General features: G+C 39.5%; 1 protein-coding gene across 5 annotated transcripts in view; it reads right to left on the bottom strand.

The window, feature by feature from the left end:
- The window catches only part of LOC106914758 (protein tyrosine phosphatase receptor type F), a 235,999-nt gene that overhangs the window by 126,993 nt on the left and 88,570 nt on the right, over window positions 1-20,436 (bottom strand). For all 5 annotated transcript variants that reach the window (XM_088014931.1, XM_088014930.1, XM_014981784.2 and 2 more), the window contains 2 exons: window positions 9,219-9,364; window positions 8,169-8,310 (listed from right to left, as the gene is read on the bottom strand). In XM_088014931.1, coding sequence (XP_087871057.1) covers window positions 8,169-8,310; window positions 9,219-9,364 — 288 coding nt within the window. The remainder of the gene's footprint in view (window positions 1-8,168; window positions 8,311-9,218; window positions 9,365-20,436) is intronic.

The following is a 20,436-nucleotide window of genomic DNA, read 5'->3' as shown; positions in this document are numbered from 1 at the left end:
AATAGGGAGCTCAGCTCTACAACTTTTACTTTTTTCTTTTCTTTTTACTAGATTTACCTTTTAATGGAGTGAGAATAAAAAAAACCCCAGAGAAATTTACTGAAATGACAGAAAGATATGAATATTTTATCTGGTATTTGATGAATACAAATAAGTACAAGGATACCCGCTGTATTTAATGTGTCTAACATTCAACACTCCCTTGCATTCTTGGTTTGGAAATTCAGAATATATGAAAACCAAACTTGACTCCCACACCTTAATTCTCACCCTCTATTCCCAGGACTGACTACGTTCAGACCTGTAGAGTCAAGAAATCAGTACAATAGAACCTGCCTGACAACATAAAGGAACAACAAGACTTGCTCTACTCCGCATAATCATGAATTTGACTCCAAAACGGCAAGTGCTGCAGAATGAATGCTAACTAAAAAGTTAGTTATACTAACCCATAAAGCACTAATCAAGCATTAGTTCCACTAATGCTAAAGCACTACACCAGCAATGTTTTCAGCAGAAGCTAATGTTAAAGCGTTAACTTCAATTCAAATTATATCTGCTCTTGAAGGACTCCAACCTTCGATGTCCAATATGATTCTGACTTCATTTACATATTCTATAATTCTCTCAGATATTGTATTTAAGTTTATATCCTTCAGGAGAGGAAATGGGACTGCTGTGTCTTCCCGAACTTCAAAATAAGAGCATGAATGAACGTCTAACAGGTTGAAGATTAACAGTTGATAACCAAAACTTCAATACAGATGTTGAACTTTATTCAACTGAAAGTTTACATAACAGCCATGTAAATTGGTGCTTTAGAATGTACACATTTATAATTTAAGGGGACTTAGGTGCACTAAATGTTTTCAAAGTTAGCAAAAGGCGCTAAACAAAGTGTTAGCTGTGCTATTAGCACATTAGCTCTTGATTAGCACTGTTCATTAGTTTATAGTCTTATACAAACCGTTTTTCCTCTTTTTGTTTTTGTTCTCAGATGTAAGGAGCTCACAGTTAATATTTTTTGTTGACTCTTCAGTACATGCTTATTTAGAAAACATACATATTTCTAAAGGTGCACTCCACAGAAGTAGGATTTATTTTTCCTCCAGGTTGTTGATAAAAGCCAACTAAAGCCACATACTTTGCATACATCATCCAGATGAATTTTTACTTAGAGGTTTTGGAGTAAACTTGCCTTTGTAGCTGAGCTACATCAGTTTTATTATCAGCTTTACTGATGTGTGACACGCTTTTGACACCTACCTAAGTCATTTCTAGATCTGACTCATTGCATTTTACATTTTACATGCTCATCAAATGTTAAGGCTGTTCAAAGTGTGAAATATGGCCGTGACATGGCACGGTGGCGGTGCACTGCATCGAAGACTGATGTTGTAAGCCGAGATGTCTTTTCTGCACCGCAGTGGTTTACTTCATACATCACAGAGACAAGCACCATTTACCTGGACATTTACTGAGGCAGTTCAATTCAAGGGGGGGTAGCTCAAGGTCAGAACATTGGCATCGTTACCCAGGTAATGAGTCATTGTCCCCCACCCTCCACCACCACCCGGTCATCGTTCGACATGGGGCTGCCGCAATGGCAGAAATGCACCACCACACTGTCCACCACCACCAACATGGGGCAGATACAAAGAGATCAACATTCAGAGACAAGAGGGAAGAATCAAAAGAGCGGGTGAGGGAGAAGGGCAGAGAGATTTCTTAATCGCATAAAAATGTCTGAAATACAGAACTGATTCAATGAAGTATCCTTATAGGTTGATAGCAATAATGACAAAGAAGCAAAAAATCTTTTCTGTTTGCATGTGAAGAGCGAGGAACGGCTGAGCGGTCTTTAGGGCCCGTATGCAAGTCCCAGTGGTGTGACCTCTCAAGAGGGGGCGTGAGAAAGGCGACGAACAAAGAGTGAGGCTGTTACAGCGTGACAGAATTACAGAATGACTCAGGGCTTGTGTTCACAAAATTGCTAAAGCTCAACTTGACTGGTGTGAAAATGAGGCTTTGGAGCGCCCCGTCAGGTGAGCGGCCATCAAAATGGCAGCGGAGTCGTTCGTCTCGGTGGGAAAAAAAAAAAAGGAAATTCAGCTAAACTCACTCGCTCCAGAAACTGGTTTGCATTCTAATAAAGTTAAATTAAACTGAGAAAATACATTAAAATATAAGAAATATAAACATGTTTTTCAAATCAACTATGAAAAATTGCTCCTTTAAGAAAGTTTGAACAAAACACCTATAAGTTTTTTATTTTATTTTTATTTTTTTAACAGTATGAGCTTGCTTCTATATAAAAGATCATTAGGACAGATCCAGATTGGCAACAACTAGCACCAGTCAAAAAACAAAGTTTTAACTACTTTGGACATAAATATGAAATTATATGAAATGCTCACATTTATTAAAGAATCAATTTTATTTGTCCTTGTTGTCTTACCTTTCTGGTTTGTGTTTTTGTGCTTTTAAAGACTTTTATTTGGAATGGGTGAGTGGTTTTTTTCCTCCGTATATTTATACTTGCATACAGAAGTTAATATGAACGCCGCACTCTTTTAAGCTTACTGCACCACAATATATATGTTCATGCCTATTTGTAGAGGAGGTTAAAGGTTGTAGGTTAAAGGGCAAATAATACAAATGTATCTCTGACAGTTCCTGCATTAAGTTCAGTTTTATTCAAGATGTTGATTCAATGGTCTTTTAACTTTCATGTAAAAGTTGACACTGGATTTATTTTTAGTTTTTTGTAAACTTTCATCTATGAAACCAAGAGTGTCTTTAACTAACAGAAAAATACATATTTTGAGCAAAAATAAATCAATATCAATAACAATTAGATGTTAAAATTTAAAAATGTAAATATATTTGTTCATTTTGTAAAAATCAAAGGACAAATAAATTTAAAAATCTACAAAAATGAAGTAAAAAAATAACCATTACAAAAATACTCAAATTTAAAGATAGTAATATTAACAGAGGGATATTTAAAATCACAAACCCCTTGGTGAAAATAACAATCAGAACAATTTCAGTTTTAAATCAAAATAAATAAATAAATAAAATGAAAACAAAAGCTACAAAATTTGACACTTAAAATAAACCCACTAAAAAAATCAAATAAAATGTTCAAATGCTTTTTTTAAATCAATACCGACAGCAATTAAAACAACATTCAAGTTTCACAAGAAACAAAAATATAAATTAATTTTGTTCCATGTTTAAAAATCTTAATCTAAAATGAATAAATCTGAAGTATTTCTCTTGGAAACACAGACCCACAGAATCGGAAAAAGAAACTAAGCACAATCCGGAGATATGTACTTTTGAACTCTGAACATTTTTACGAAGTAAATCTGCACCAGTGTGACTGTCATAATCCATATTTTACAGGATTGGCAGAAGAAAATAAAGAGCCAGTATATGAAATAATCATAATTAATGCTCGACCTTACTCTGCTCTGCTAAAACCTATAATCCAAATCGACTTAGAGCTGTAATGACTTCACTGCTCTCGTTGAATCTCTGGATGACGGGGTTGCCCTGTGTGCAAGGAAAACCTCCTGTGTTTGCAAAATCACATGTACTTACATCCACATGAGGAGAATCTTAAAAAAAAAACAAGACATTTCTGCTTAAAAACTAATTTTTCCCCCCAGCTTTGACCGAGATGTGACGTGATTTTCAGCTGCGCTCGGCTTCCTTTCCCTTCATGCATTCATTTTTGAATAACTGTATGAATCAATCCTGTTGGTCACCATGTTCTATCATCTGGTCCATTGGAGTGAAAAAGCCACCTCTGACATGCGACACAAGCTTCTCAGAGCTTCAAGCTAACGTAGGTCCATTAAAGAGCAGCATCATTAGTCTCCATCAGTTCGGTGCTGCCCCGGTGTTTTCCTGCATTGGGCTGGCGGTACGAACTTGATGTATGACCGAGCTACAAACAATGGTCTAAAAATAGAGCCTGGCTGACGTCTTTGCTCCGTAAGACAGTGCATGTTGGTACGAAATGACTGTGGATATAATATGCATGCCTGTGTGTGTTTGTTAAGTTCATGCGTGAACATAAACTCGGCTCATCCTCTGGGTTTTCACAGAGTAGATTCATGAAGTTGCTTTGATTGAACACGTTGTTTGTTGTGTTTCGTCCCCAGCCTCTGCGTGCATTAAGAGGAAAGAAAAGATAAATGATGCTGACAGTAAAGGAGCAACACTTTACACTGTTTATCCCTTCACCACGTTTATAATCCAACTGAGTCGCATGTTATCAGAGTTAAGAAGTTGCATTAAAAATAAACTGGAAACAGATGCTTAAACTCAAGAGATGTGCAAAGCTGGAGGTGGTGGATGGCTTTTGAGAAGATGTTGGTCATTTTGACACTTTGGTCCCTTCAGACCCGACTTTCCCACAAGTTTCACAACAGGCGTTTATTCATCTTCCCATGCCAGTGGGACACTTTGAGCCTTTTCTGACATCTCCAAAGTAATATTCTATAATTCACTCATATTTTACTGTAAGGAAAGGTACAGACAGAGTCAAAAATAAACTCAATAAGGAAGATATTAGTCAAACTGAAAGCAAAGTAAATGGGAATATAAAGCTTTAAACTAAACTACATGTAGGATATTAGAGTTTTTCTGACTATTTTTCTTCATAATTTATAATATTTTGTAATTACTAAAACTATATATTTATTGTGAGTGTCAGAAATTATGAAAACGGACAAAAATGGTTAAAAACGTACATAATAATAGTATTTAAATGACTTCTTAAAAGAACTGTTTCATTTCAAATGAGAGTTGAGCCTGAGCACTTTGAACCAACAGGTCAAACTCTTAATTTCAGCCCAGAATTATTCAAACCGCTGAAAGATTCGTGTTTCCAGTCGTCTTTTACTTTTTTCAACATATTTCTTCTGAGTGAAAGTGAGATTCATGTTTCAGTGAATCAGAGTCCCAGCTTGAATCTGGAAGGAAGTTAAAGATTAGGGCGATGGCAAGGAGGCCCGACCTGAAGACATGCAGAAAACAGGATTAAACAGGATTGATTTCTCTTATGCCAATAACCATGTTCCATTGATTTAGAAAAGTATACATATTCCACAACATGTAATTTCTAAAAGAAGATGTAAACAAAGCCTTTTCCCCTAAAATGTATGCTTCCTTTACATCTTTTAGTACATATTAAATGGTATGTCTTATTTCCTACCAGAAACAAACTTTAAATATTGGACTAATAACTGTAAATATTAATGGTGATTTTGCACCATCCACTCTTTGAAGTCATTTGGGTGACATGAGTTACGACAACATTTATAATCTCCATCTGAGATAAATTAAGTTTTTGAACTGTGATATTTTCACTGAAGATCAACAAACGGTGAGAATTTCACGCAGGGCCATGTATTTCCCAGAAAGTTGTTCTTGCTTGGATCAAACTAAGTCCAGCTCCAGGTTTGTAGGCGAGTAGATGTCTGAGGTCCACATCAGCCAATCATCACAACTGCAGAAGGTTTGAGGCACGGCTTGAACGCCACATGATCGCACCGGTTCAGATTACCAGCGTGAAACCTCAGAAGCCCTCAATAACATCACAGCTGCATGCCTTTACATACCGTCATTTGATCACTCCTAAGCGCTCACACACACACATTCAGTGTAAACAAACAAGCTTGAGATGTCCTACTGTGGACCAGATTCACACGCAGATGTGTTTGTGCGTGCACCTTCTCCTCCACGGCGCTGACAAAGACATCATCTTCACCAGTTTGCTCTGGCTGTCTGCCACTTTGCTCTGGGCAGAAGAAACCTGCCTGAGTTTGTAAGCTGAGAACAGCTGTTCACAGGTTTTATGAGGCTTCACTGTTTTGGTATGTGCGACCAAAACAAAGAGCTGAACGAGCCTCAGGTGTTGAGAAAGAGGAGACCCACAACATCTAGCAACATCTTTGTTTGGTTTGGAATATAACCATGAGTACGAAACTGAATGCAGCCTGCAGTAGACATTCATACAGCAGCTTGCAAAAAGGCAACTTTTTCACGAGGGCCAAAATGTCTAATGAGATTAGTCGATTACCAAAATAATTGTCAATTAATTTAGTAATTGATTAATAGTTATCAGGAGTATACAGACTGAGAACACACTCAGAGCAAAATATCTTTCATTTAAAAAAAAGAAAAGAAAATTCCTGGCTGTAAAACTCCTCAAGTAAAATTATTTAAAATTTACCCAGTTCAAATTCTGTGTGGGAAAAAAAAATACATTAAACACGTTCTGCTGTCCATTAATCAGTTAATCCAAAAAATAAACCGATCAGCTCTACACTGTATTGGTAAATCACATGACAGTTGATGGTGATGGGGTGTGTTCGCTTCAGCTGCATCCTTTGCAACAAATGATCAAGCATACACTGGAGGATTGCTCAGTTGTTGCATGTAAGCAATGAAATGTTTCTTGAATTATTGACTTGAATTATTTGTTTATATGCAATTTTTGTATTAATTTTTAAAATGGTGTAAAAAAAAAGTCTTAAATAAAAAATCTGCAGCATTTTCCTGATATTTTTATACAATGTTCATAATAATCAATAAAATAATCACTAGTTGCAGCGCTATGTTTCAAATTTTTTCACATCGCAACTACCGATTTTTGCTGGGATTTTTGGATAATTATAAAATGGAAGAAAAATTATTCTTTCTAAAAAAAAAAAAAAAAAAGACCAATTCTTGTCATGTAGCAAAATAAACAGAATCTAATGCATTGTTTTAGTGTCAGGCTGCAAGGGGAAGCAGTTGGTGGTTCTGTTGCCATGAAGCAAGAAGGTCCTGGGTTGGAATCCCAGCCTGGGGTCTTTCTTCATGTTCTCTGTGTGGGTGTAGCTTTTCTCTGGGTGCTCCAGGTTCCTCCCATAGTCTAAAAACGTGACTGCTAGGTTAACTGGTGTCTCTAAATTGCCTTTGGGTGTGAGTGTGTGTCTCTGTGTTGACCTATGATGGGCTGGCGATCTGTCCAGGGTGAACCATCGACCATACGCTGTACAGTGGCTTTTTAAAGAAATGTCAAATGTATGCACCCCACACACATAAGCAGGCCCCGAGAGTAAAAAACATGCAGGATGTTTCTGTTTGGTATGTAAGTGCATGATCAGGGAGAGAAGCCAACATGAGAGCAGTGCTGCTGATAAGAACAGTTTCCCCGCTGCCGACTATTAATCTTGACAGTCCACGTTCCTCTAACAGAGGCAAACCAACCTCGGTGTCCTACTTGGCCCTCCAACACTAAAACTGTGATTAATCTCATCACATTCACAAGAGCTTCAGGTCACGTCAAGCCCTGTTTGCCTTCGCAGCCAAAAACATTCTTTATGATGCTGTAAACAGGGAAGGGGGTAAATGAAAAATAAATAAAAAAAAAACTTTCTTTGCAGCGAAGAAAAGTTCCTTTAAGGAGGATTATGCAAGCCGAGATGATATCATCAAACCGGCATGGACAGCGCAGAAAAAAGGGAAGTGTGGGTGTAAGAAAGATGAAATTAAAGCAGAGAATGCAAACTCTGTTTGAATGAGAGACGATCTGATTTTAACGTCACTGTAACGGAAATGGACATTAAAAATCCGCCCTCTGCACAGCTCTGGAGATTCCTGCTTCCAAACTACTCCATTCCTGCTCAAATCATTTTAATGATGTACAGATTAGAGAAAAAGTACTAAAATACAGATATTATAGAGGAAATTAGTGATCCAAAAAGATAAAGTGACAAATCTCAATAATTCAGTTGCTTATATTCTCTTAAAGCTATTTAGAAAAAGCAATTCTTTAAAATACAACTAACTACCTCCCAGGTTATATACCGAATTTGCTGAAGAACAAGTTTTTTTTGTGCTTCCCTTGCAGTTCCTTTCACCTTCTGGACTTTAGATTAAGACATATCTGCTCCTCCATTGCACTGCCAATACCAGAAATCCACAGCTTTAGCAAATGCTTATGTTTGAATTATTGAGGCAAACACTGCTATTTGCTTTTGGATGTATGGTAGAATAAAATCTCCCACAACTACGAGCGGATGAGGGGAAGAAGAGAGGGAAGAGTTTAATGAAAAAAAGAGAGAGGAAGAGAAAAACCAAGACAGGAGAAAGCCTCGTCTTACCTTCCAGCACTGTGAGCTTGGCATTGGCGTTGATCTCGCCAACGCTGTTAGTGGCGGTGCACTCGTAAATGGCTTCGTCTCTGTGGGTGCGCAGCGGCTGGATCCGCAGCACGGAGCTCGCGCCTTCATCGAATTCAATCACCTGCGGGTGGAAAAAGCACAAGGAGAGACATGTTGGCTTTATTTTGCAAACATTTATTGCATATGTAACCAGTTTGGGGAAGATTGTTGTTTGATCTTTCCACAAACTCTTTCATGTGCTCTCACACGCTGCCCCTCCTGCTAACGTTTGAAAGTTTTCAGCAGGTGCGATCCGAAGACAGTGAGAACTCCCACCTAGGATGTTCCTCTTGTGTTCAGAGGTGCTTAAAAGAAGGAGGGGAATACTTCAAGGGAGTGCATGACCAGATTGGGTGAAGCTCAGGAAGAGGAGGAGGAGGAAGATGGAGGAGCAAAAAGGCAGAAGAGGATGAAGGGCGACTGAGAAAAAAAAAAAAAAATCAAGAAGGAGCCAGATTAAAGGGAAGTGAAGTTTTTAGGGTTTCACCTGGAGAAAAAGAGAGTTGGTTTGACTCGCCCAAATTGGGTGTGGTACACCAGCCTTGCAAAAGTATTCCCACTACTTTGACTTTTTCACATTAAATCCTGGTTTTTAGAATCGGTTTTTGCTGTAATTCTGTTAGTGCTCGTCTCTATAAGCTTTGCACATCTAAAGATGGAAATATTTCCTCATTCTTCTTTGCAAAACTGATTAACCTCAGTGAGACTGGATTCAGAGTAAATGTTCAATCGTTTGGGTCTGGACTTTGACTAGGCCTATCAAACATTTCAGTAACTACGCCGTTTTCCTGATGGAAGGTGAAAATCCTCTCCAGGTTTAAGGTTCAAAAATTGACCAGACTAAAATCCCATTATCTAAATAATGATTTCGTGCAAAAACTGTAATGAAACCTTTTCAGATTTCCCATAGATCAATCCAAACCGGTACAAGAAAGCATAACAGGTCACAGCTTGCAGCTGTTTTTGTATTTGCATTCCTCTATTACCCACCTCGAAGCGCTGGGAGCTGACTTTCTTGCCCTTCTTCATCCAGGTGATCCTCGGCCTCGGCTCTCCCGTGGACCGGCACACAAACGATGCAACCCCGCCCGAGATGCCAGTCTGGTCCTCGGGGGTTTTGATAAAACTCGGCTTGCCTGGGAAGGAAAGCAGAACAGAAGGGGGGAAAGGTGAGAGTAGTGTTTTTTTTTTTCTCCCACCTGCATTTTAAAACGTGGCAAAACCTCAGATATCACTTTCCCCACACAATAGCAGGCATGAGACAACTCACACGGGCATTGTTGCTGTGAACACCTGCAGCTCAGTCATGGGAAAAAAAAAAAAAAAATCCTGCCTTTTGTGTCTGCCTGTCACTGCATCATGTTGAATTTCTAACATTTGTGTGTTTTTCTTTCCTCTTTTAGGATGATACGCCTAAACCAGCTGCCATCCCCCACAATCCAAACACGGCAAACTACTGTGTTCAGACTCCGTTCATCCTTCAGACTTCACAGATTATATGTGTTTACAACAACAGTGTGCCCTGCCATGGAGAGCTCCTCCAACTGTTTTCCTCCCACTGCCTTCAGGGGTTTTTACTGGGCACCACACCCAGAATCATTGTGTCCAAAACAATGAGGAATGCATTTCATTGACAGGCTGTCAAAACTGACATGACGCTACAATGAGCACACCTTGAGCTCCGTGATACAGTCTCCCCGTGCAGACATGCATAATCCCGGCTTCGAGAACGTGAGCCATTGTCCTCATTAAGGCCTCCGTCAGCTCATGTTTCATCTGTGGAGTCGTTAAAGAGGCAGGTGGGGGCGGTGGGATCACCTGAACCGCAGACGGAGGCATGCACAATGGAGGTAAATCATTACGCCGTGAATAAATAGGAGCTGCTGGTGTTCCCTCAGTGAGATTGTGGGAAAAATATGGGAAAGGGGCGGGTCAATATCCAGTTAGCATAACTCTGCACCGCATTCAGGCCTGGAGAGAGCCTGCAGTGATCGGCTTCTCCAGGTCCACCTATCAGGTCACCGGTCTCTATCTTTGAACAAGAAGAAGAAGAAGAAATGTTGCAAGCTGTCGTTGCTGGGGATCACTTTCCCACCTCGAGGGATGACACACCGATGATGTAAAGGAAATAGATACTGCAGGTCTGCAGGCGTTGAAGTGCGAGAGAATGCGTAACATCTTCACGTCACTCTGGATGGCTTTATGCACCTCTAAATACAGCTGGTCAGACATGGAGGGCATCATTAGGTGAAACACCAGCCAGGAAATCTGCAGGTTTCAAGTATTTCCTGTTCAGCTAAAGGAAATGTACCTGTGTTCTTGAACGATGCAAATGTCGTCAATTTAAACTGACTCTTTATGAGTTTATATATGTTGATGCTGAATTGACTAAAAGCAAAAGTATAACAGGAAAAAACAATTATCCCTGAAAGAGTTTTATATAACAAACTTAAAGAACACATTTATTTTATTCTTGTCTGTCATCAGTTGATCCACCCATCCATCATTCATCTGATCCACTCATCCATCCATTTATCCATCCTTTAATCAGCAAACCCATCCATCCATCAATCAACCAGTCAATCATCCTTCCATCCTGTTCAATTTAATTTTTTATGCCCTCTATATCTCTTAGGATTAACGTTTATGGTATCATAGCCCAGTAGTAAATCCTTTTCTATTGCTGTAGAGTGACTTACTGACAAACATGCAGGTAGCAGCGGGTGAGCTATGTTTAAGATTACAACTTGATAAGCATTAGGGACGTATGTCTGAGCATGCATCGCTGCGCGCATGGCTGCTGAGCTGGAATCCCGAAGAAGCGATTATCACCAATCTGACTTCCAAGAGCCGCTGCCGACATCTGTCCGTAGCGGTTTCATTTAAATTGCCATCTTTCCAGTTTGTGATTTCAAGGGAGGATCAAACAGCTTAAAGAAAACCACACACTTGTGCCCTTACTTTAAATAAAAAATGTCAAAAATATATGTTGCTACAAACATTTAAGTTAAGTGTCAGTAAAACGGAGGATCAGAGTAAACTGGCCTCACAGCCGTGTTCTTCCTGCATTAATCCTCTCAAACATGCTTCCATGGTTGACCTATAACTCAAAGGCCAATCTGCTTCAAATTTGGAGCTGTTCATCGTTAATCCAGATCTCAGATTCAGTCACAAAACTCTGGAGAAGCCCTTCTGGTGACCCTACATCCCTGACTTACAGCTGGGGTTAATAGTGGTCCAGGCACTCTCCAACAAACAGCCACGAGCGTTTACTTCTTGACTCAGAGAGATTTTGTGTTCCTCCATCGCTGTCGCCACTGCAGGCGAGTGAGAATATAAGACTGGTGGGTTTGTCAGTTCTTTTCTAAAGGAAACAGAATCCAGACTCAACCTTTTCTTCCTTGCCTGTGTCCCATTTTTCTGCCTGTCAGGCAGTTGTCACATGAAAACAATAAAAAGGACAAGGTGGAAAACACACGAGCCTACCTATGCAAATCCTTCTCTCAGCCATGACTGCAAGCTCCGAGATGCACTCCTTCAGTGCTTTGAAACATCACATTCAAAACTACAATGCACAGAAGTTTCTGGATTAATTGTCCAGAATAGTTTGGCAACAAGTTTGCACATTTATACTGTTTAGGTTTTTCAAGTGAGGAGACTCCCACACCTTGACAACACAGCAGTTTCATGCTTTTAAAGCCCAACTAAACCCCAAATCAACTTTTTTTTATGCTGTATAAATTGGTTGTTATAGATACTATCTATTATTTCTAAGCAAATTGCAAAATATTTTGTAAATTACTTTAATTCTGAAATATTTTTGCCAAAAACCGTCCCAGTGCTGCCCTCTTTGGGTTGAACGGTGGCTACTGCAGTTGAATTTTCCTATTGGTTAAACCGGCACAGCTTGGTTGATGTCTATTCGTCCTGACACTTGGCCACACCCCTCTGTGTCTTTTAACTTCGCCCCCTTTGGTGGAATGTTTTTAAAAAATGGTCTCTGGCTGGTTTAGTTACACTTTGGATGTAACTTTTATGATACAAGAAAGCTACAATTGTTCCAACTTCTGCAACAATTAGACTGGAGAAACTTTTTGGGGAATTTCTGCCATAAAATATCATAAGTTAATTGATAAGTTGGTCTATTCTCCAGGGGGAGAACTGCATCGCTCTGTATCTATCGAGTGGAAGAACACCGGTCGCTTCTTTGGCACTTTGAAAGACATCAAACAGTATTTTACAAAGGGTAAATTTTTTTTAAATTATTGTATACATTTCCATGGTAACCATCAAATGCCTACAGACATTAAACTAATGTCTTAGAAAGCGGTATCTCTTCAAAACAGTACTGTTGTACTGAAATGGATACGTGACTGGGGCTGGAAAAAGATATTTTACCTTTCCAAGAGCAAAAAAAAAAAAAAAAAAAAACTTTAGCTATATAACTAATAAAGTGAATACATGAATTTATAAATTGCAAAAAAAAACAAAACAAAAACACCACATTTAATGGAAAAACAGTCTGAACAAATCAGTCATTAGGGAAATGAATTTAAAGCTTTTTTAGTGCTTTGAGGCCAAAAGCTTAACACAAAGTGCTGGCACTTTCTAATCGTCGTCATTAAAACTGAATCATGATGTTTAGCTGGTATGCTGCAGAGTCCATGTTCAGCAGTGAAAGATTCATATTGGTGCCATGAAGATGTGAAACTTAAACCTGAGACAGGTTGCAGGATATTGATGAGTCTACACAGAGATCCTGGTCTTAGGATGGACTGAGGGAATCTAAAGGCTGCTGACTGCTTTGGGTTTCGGGGATTAAAATGCTTCTGTCAGTTAGCTTCATGCCTGCAGCTGTATTTGTGGGGTCTGGGGCATTTAAAAGCTTGAAAGGTGTTGGTGGGGGTGCTAAGGCTCTCTTATATTTCACTGGATTGATCTGTAGTTGCAAGGATGCCTGATCAGGGGAGGTAAAAGTTCACCAAAGAAAAAAACAAAAAACAAAATGAAAGGCTTTAAGTACGGAATAAAAAAGCAGATGGGAAATTGTAAAACAGATAAAAAACTAAGATTTTATGTGCAATTGTTCATGATAGTAAAAAGTTTTTTTTTCCTCCTCTTCTTGCTGAAAGCCTCACAGCTAGCTTGTAATAAATGCAGCAGCAGCGGCAGCAGCAGCAGGGAGAGCTGCGTAAATGGCTCTTATGTGGCTAACAATTAGTGTATTCCCTAGCCTGCCAGGGTGCCCAATGAGAGAGCTACTCTGCAGGGTAGAGTATCAGGGATCGATACACACACAGCAGAGAGAAAACCATTAATTCTTATTAATAATGGATTAGCAAGTTATCATTTTCATGGGACAACACTTAGTGGGAATTTGTCTGATGGCATCAGCACTGGTTGTTTTAATGGACCACTTCCATTAAGGCCCTTTTCAGACCATTAGCAGGCAACTTGTTTGCAATTAATTCCATATAAAGCTGTCTTTCCTGCAAGTTATTTACCCTGACAGAGTCAACTGCACTTCGGGCTGTTTGTTTAAACCAATAAACATCATGTCTTCCTATCTGCGCTTCTGTTTTATGGCTGAATCTGAAGGAACACCGGGTTATTTGGGATTGAAAATGGCACATGTGCAAAGACCTTTTAACAAATCTGATGGGGATATAAGCCATTGCAGGTCTGTTTGCTCAATGTACGGTTGACGAACACCAAATGTACCTTAACATGCACCAATAGGCACAGTTAAAACCATTTCTGCTCTACTGCAGAAGCCAACATCTACAGTTTTCCTTATTTCTGCTCTTGGACTAAATTCCACATTGCTAATAACCTCCTGAACAATTATTAATAATACTGATGTTGATGCTGATATATCAGACAACCCAGATCTACATCTTCCCTTTCTGCAATATTTTCAGACAATGTGATATTAAGCAAATGAGAGCCAGCTGTGATTATCGCGTTTATCTTATTGGCATTTCATACTCCAAAGTACCTGAAGAACAAATGCCTTTCTGGATGTCTCAGTTTCAATATTCAGCTCACATTACATTCACTTCTGATAAGACAAAAACCAGAGATTTTTTTTTTCTTTTATACAAAGATAGTTCAGTGGCCAAAGAAAGATGGATCTTCGTAAGTGCTACCAGAGCTATAGTGAAATCACAAGAGTAATGTGCTTTATCCTTACTGAGTTACTGTACTTAAAATGTTTAAACCTAGAGAAGAGAAAAGAAAAACATCAAACTTTCAAAACCCCTGTGGACAGATGAAGACAGGCTTTCTATCAGGCCTTCCAGTTCAACCTGAATTATTCAAGACAGTGGAGAAGAAGGAGAAGTCTGAGTGCAATTACCCTTCACTCATCTCTTTCCAGTGTGAACAACATTACTGTAATGGCTTTCATCTTCTCAAGCTGATTATGAGGCAGGGAGGCATCTCTCAAGTCTGCTCTCTTGCTTTTTCATTGTCAGTGAAACATGCTCAATGACATTTGAAATAAAAAAGGAAAAAAACACTCAGAGTGAGCATTTGAAATGATTGTTTTATAATATGGAACGATAAAAGCTTTGCTGTGTACCTAAAGATGGCGAGACAGTAGATGTTGCAGGTATTACTCGACCGGGAGTCTGAGGTGTTACATTACCTGTGGTATTTAAACCGAAGCCCCAACCTAGAAGATCTAGTCTAAGATGACTCACAATCTCTGACTTCTTTCAACCCACTTGCTACCTTGTGGGAAAAAGACACAGGATAAAAGCAGAAACTCTGCATCTGTCTGCTTAAGTTAAAACTATTTCTGCTTTTATATTTTTACACCTCTGCAACAGAATTAGGCAATAAATCAGTACAAGTACAAAGGCTTTTGCAGCTTTTATAATGGCTGATGTATTGTCTGCAGCACAATGCAGAAGAAGGGAAACATCACTCCCTGTCTTCCATTAACAGCATCTAAATGGATGCAGCCCTGACCTATAAGATGAGCTTGCTAAGGTGTTGCATGGACCATACAGCTCATTTACACAACCCGGGGGCAACATCACCTCCCATGTTCACAGAGTTCACTCGGTGAAATTTGCTCATTTACAATGAATGTCATAAAAACATTTTTTTTTTCTCCAATTTGACACAACGAAGGACGTCTGAATGTTTGAAGGCTTGTGTGGGTGTCAACCTGGGGACACATGCATGCAAAACAAAACAGAAAGAGGAAAATGGAGCATTGTGTATGCAGCTTGAATATATAATGGTGTATAGATATCTTCAGGGTTCCGACACAGTCTGGAAAAGCAGGCAATTCAAATATATGGAAAAGAAAAAGTGTGGGAAAATTTCCAAAGCTCATTTCCCTTTGCCTGATTCTAAAAGTTGTCTCCTTAAATCCATCCATCTACACTTTTGCACATCAATACATCCATCCATCCTTCCATCCATTCAAGTTCACATCTAAAGCATGTCCACTGTAGAACTATCTTCAAAGGAAATGTCTAAAAAAAAATTTACTGGAAATCTCTAGAAAAATAAGACATTTTAAAAGGGAAACTGTATAGGAGCCCAGTATTAATTAAAGCCAGCATTTAGCACTGCTGTAATTCCTGAGAGGGAAATTCAGGCACCTTGTAGGACGCCTTGGCTCGGACCTTGACATTAGCCGACCAAGTGGGAAAAACGCTAAGTGTGTTAAGTAATCCTTGGAGGGATAAGGGCAGGGGGGCTCAGATGATGAGATGGCCACAGGCTTTTTCACAAAACCCCATTTTGGGGGTTAGCTACCAATTCATCCCAACAACCCCACTAACCTCATTAATTTGTCAGACTTTGATTGGCCTTCCCTCCGAGACCATAAAGAGCCCCTACCTTTGTTCTCATCATCTCACCCACAAGCCCCAGGAGTCTTAAGAGATTCAGCTCTCCAGAAGCTGAGTAGAGAGAGGAAATTAAATTATGTAATAAGAGAGAAAAAAATGACAACAAGAAGATTCCAGCTCACTCGCCTTGCTCCTGATTGTGACACTTTCGATAGCCATTCAACCATGAATGCACACCAAAGATCAGTGTGATAAACAGGAAGGAAAACAACTGGCAGAAAGGAAGTGAAGCTACTACTGTCAATAAAATAATAATTGAAATGTCTCCCTGTCTGTCAAAGACTGACATTTCCTGTCATCCTGCGCCGGTGCCAACGCTGGGCCACAGCAGAGAGTTTGGGTGACTGCCTCCAGCCCTGCGACTGAGCTCTCTAATTAAACTATTAATCTCACGTCATTAACCTTCGATGACACGTTTCTCCCTGAATTCTGACACTGCTGCATCGGCACATGAAAACAACTTCCCTTCAAATCTGCTCCATATTCCCACTTCATCTTCGGTGTTCTCAGCTTTAATATCATTTTGTTTTTCCCAGCTCCTTTGTACCCAGGCTGCATTGTGGGTGCAGCTGTTTGTATATATTGTGGACCACAGCAGTGTGCTAACTGCATTACTCTCAGACTGCCTCTCTAAGGTGGATATGGTTACTTTTAATTAAAAGAGAATCAATTGTTGTCCCTGTCAGTGTTTGAACTGGGTGGCCATATGGGCACTTAAAAATACAATCCAATTTGCAGGGCCCCCACCCAAGACCCCATCTGGCCACCCATCTCCTAAACCACTTTGCCATTGCATCATTCCTTTGTCTGAGCATCAGAAACTGCCAATTCAATTTCCAAAGGTTAAGTTGTAGGTAGAAGTGGTGACAAAACGAGTTAGGGAGTGTTTAAAATCATTCTAAACATGCTTGGACTCCTAATAAAATACGTTAAACCCAATTTGACATGAAAGTCTGATTCATTTTGGGCTCTTTAATGATGGGCAATGATTGGGCTTTTGACTACAAGCTTTTTGTAATCAGCAACATGCATATTCGACCAGTCCTCTAAGCCAAAACTGGTAGAGTTCATTTAACTTGGTTGCGTTCCTGGCTTTTAATTACAGTCCACAGATTTTCAAATTGTACTGATGTCAGGGCTTTGAGAAGGCCAATCTGGAAGTTTAATGCAACCATTTGAAAACCAGTTTTGATGTGTGTTTGGATCATTCTCCTTTTGGAATGCCCAGCTGTGTCAAAGTCGTATTACCTAAAAACGATTCTAGTATTTTGGGAAAAAAAACCCTATTAAAACAAGATGCAACCATCCGTGATGTGGAAACCGATAGAAACCGGTGTCACTTTCCACAAAAGAGAGAATCCTCATTGACCGACAGGACGCTCCAAAATAAAAAAGCATTTTCAGACACCGTAATAAACAAACCAAATTTCTCCTGTCAGGCACGGTGGTGGTGGTAGCATGATCTCAAGGGTCTGCATCACTGTTCTTGGTACTGATTCAGTCTAGAAGTGCAGAAAATAATAGAAGTACCAACAAATTCTTCAGATTTTTTGGTGGGTGTCCTAAAGGAAACGGTCTCAGCAGCCTGCCGATGTTTGGCTCTGCTGTTGTGGCTCTTTAAATCTGTGACTAAAATGATATAAAACTGAACAGCATTGAATTGAAATGGGTGGAGAAATTAAATTTTGCCTTTCCTTAGCATAGAACCCCATAACAGACCAGCAGTAAGCATCTTTTGTGAGTTAGGGTTAGTCATTTTGTCTTATTTATATGTCATTTTGTCTTATTCAAAAGAACATGTTTTTCTTTAAATTAAACCCAAAAAGTATTAATAGAAATATCAGTTCTTTCATTTAACCAATACACAACCAAATTTTACTCTAAAGGCAACCATAAAATCCAATAAACTACCTTCCCTCAAAGGTGCATGTAGGTTTTGCAGCTCCAGACTGATTTTATTTTGCAGGAGTGAGTTTTAAAGGCTGCCAACTCCTGGGACACGACAATGATCCCAAACACAAATCAAAACAGGTTTTTGAATGAAGCAAACTTCAGGAACGGCCCTGACATTCAACCCGCTTGGACAAATCGTCTAAAGCAGGAAATCACTTAGATACAGCTCCGTGCTCAAATATCCAGCCGAAATCATGCAAAGAATCTTATTTTCCACAACTTGCAAAGTTGTGCAAGTTGTCAAGATATCAGTGGAGGTGTACGGGTTGGGGGACTAGAGAAAAGGCATAATGAATTCAAACTGAATCCACCCCAATCTTGTTTTTAAAATCCTTTAAGTTGTGCGTTTAAATAACTTTCCACCCCCTAAATGGAATGGCTCAAATAATCATTAAAAGCCCATAATTCATGTGATACTCATGCTGAGTGTAGTTTTATGATTAGCAAAAGCCCCCTCCTGTGAGAACTCTTCTTTATGATCAAGTCACTGGCACAATAACAGCAAAAAAACTGTCGAAAGTGGCAATAAAGTGCAGTTACTTTGCCATGGAGCATCAAGGATCACAAACAGGACAATAAAAGTTACTGCATGGCACAGTGCCTTGACATAAAAAGTGATTAAACTTGAGTTAATCATTGAGCCGGTCTAATCCGCCGTCAGACTGGGCTGGCCTTCTGGCACCTCATAGAACAGCTCACCCAAGATCAGAACCAGCGAGGAACCACAGGAGACGCCATACATCAAAAGCTGATTAAAGCCGGAGAAATAAGTCCGAACGGCAGCGCCTCAGAGGTAACTGCTGCGTTTAAGAGAAGCGTATGTCTGACCTTGAGGATGACCTTCTGGTGGCCTGTTGTGTTTGAGGAGGCCATAGAGAGATGGACTGAGCTCCCCAGGGATCAATGACCAGCACTCAGAGTAATCACACTGTATTGTTTGGCTGCTCAGTGATGACATGAGATGAATGATCTCATGAAGCCATAACACTGATAGGACTCACAGGCAGCTTTTATTTATACCTGCGGCGCTGTTTTAGCTTTAATTCACATTTAAATATATTTGACATCATACAAAGATAACCACAAAAGCAGATTTCATCCTCTCCAGATTTTTTTTTTTTTCCTCTGGCGATTCTTTAGATTGGGGCATGATGTGCTAGTTTATTAAAGGGGATTAGAAAAATATTATCTAAAATTGACTTCTTTGAGCTTTATATCATGTTATAATGTTATTCCCTCATCAAAAACATACCTGCAGTGTTGCTTTCACTCACTCATCTCCCCACTCAGCTCTTCCAGACTAGCAGTAGCAGCAATTAGCAAACACCTGGTGGAACTGCACGTTCGCTGAGCTCATCATACAAACTATTTCTCAGCGCAACGCTCCTAGGAACGGTTGTAAACGGCATAATGAGAAGCACTGTTGTGATGACAGAGTGCCAGAAAGAATAGGAGCTTCTTAAAGAGACAGAGGCCCAATTTCAAGGTGTCAAAGTGCAAAGTAAGCCTTATTTTAAGTAATGTCTGATATATACACCATTTTTAGAACTGGTAACATAGTTACTTGATTGTGCTATAAAATGGCTTTGTGTGATATAAGATCTCTTATCCTACTTCGTGCTGCCAGTTAGGTTCTATTGACCTGATTTCTTTGCTTTACAGCTCTGACAGTAATCAGACCCTGTTGTGTTTAGTGAAACTAATCTCAGCAACCCAAAATGTAGTTAATCACATTTAATTTATTATTTAAAAATCAAAACAATTATTTCTTAATGTTATGCCAAAAGAGTTTGATGACTTTAGTCCCTCAGTAAGCTAAATCACCATATAAAAACTCAATTTTGATTTCACTTACTATGGTATTCTCATATTACTTTTTCACAACTTGTGATTTCTAAACGGAGAGGGGCGAGGTGGGGGGAGGGGTACTGTATTTATCTTTTCTGGCATTAGAATATGAATGAGAGTAAACATATGATGACAACCTTTAAAATGTGTCTGCCTTAGAATAAACACACAGCTATGAAGGAAAAGCTAACATGTTTTCTTCCTGTGGTTTGCTTGGCTGCTTAGCTTTTCGGCGGGAGCGACGGGGGGAACAGACTTAGCCCGTGTAATGAGAAACTTGCCAGGCACCTCGGCCATAATATCTGTCTACAGGCTGCCCTGTAATACAGCAGATCCAAACCAGAAATATCAAACTCGCATAACTAAGTTCCATACAAATTAAAGGCACCAAACGAACACAACCCTGTGATTAGTGGTAGGTGTTATTTTTGACCCCCCCAGCTGCCTTATCTTAATTCTATGTGTTTTTTGCTTTACAGGGTGGATAATAGCAGCTTTGGGCCTCTTCCTGTGACTGCTTACACTACACATAAATA

The sequence above is a fragment of the Poecilia mexicana genome, unplaced genomic scaffold, assembly GCF_051168715.1.
Source record: "Poecilia mexicana isolate PSO_F unplaced genomic scaffold, ASM5116871v1 scaffold_17, whole genome shotgun sequence".
NCBI lineage: Eukaryota > Metazoa > Chordata > Actinopteri > Cyprinodontiformes > Poeciliidae > Poecilia > Poecilia mexicana.
This window is presented reverse-complemented; position numbering and strand designations above follow the sequence as displayed.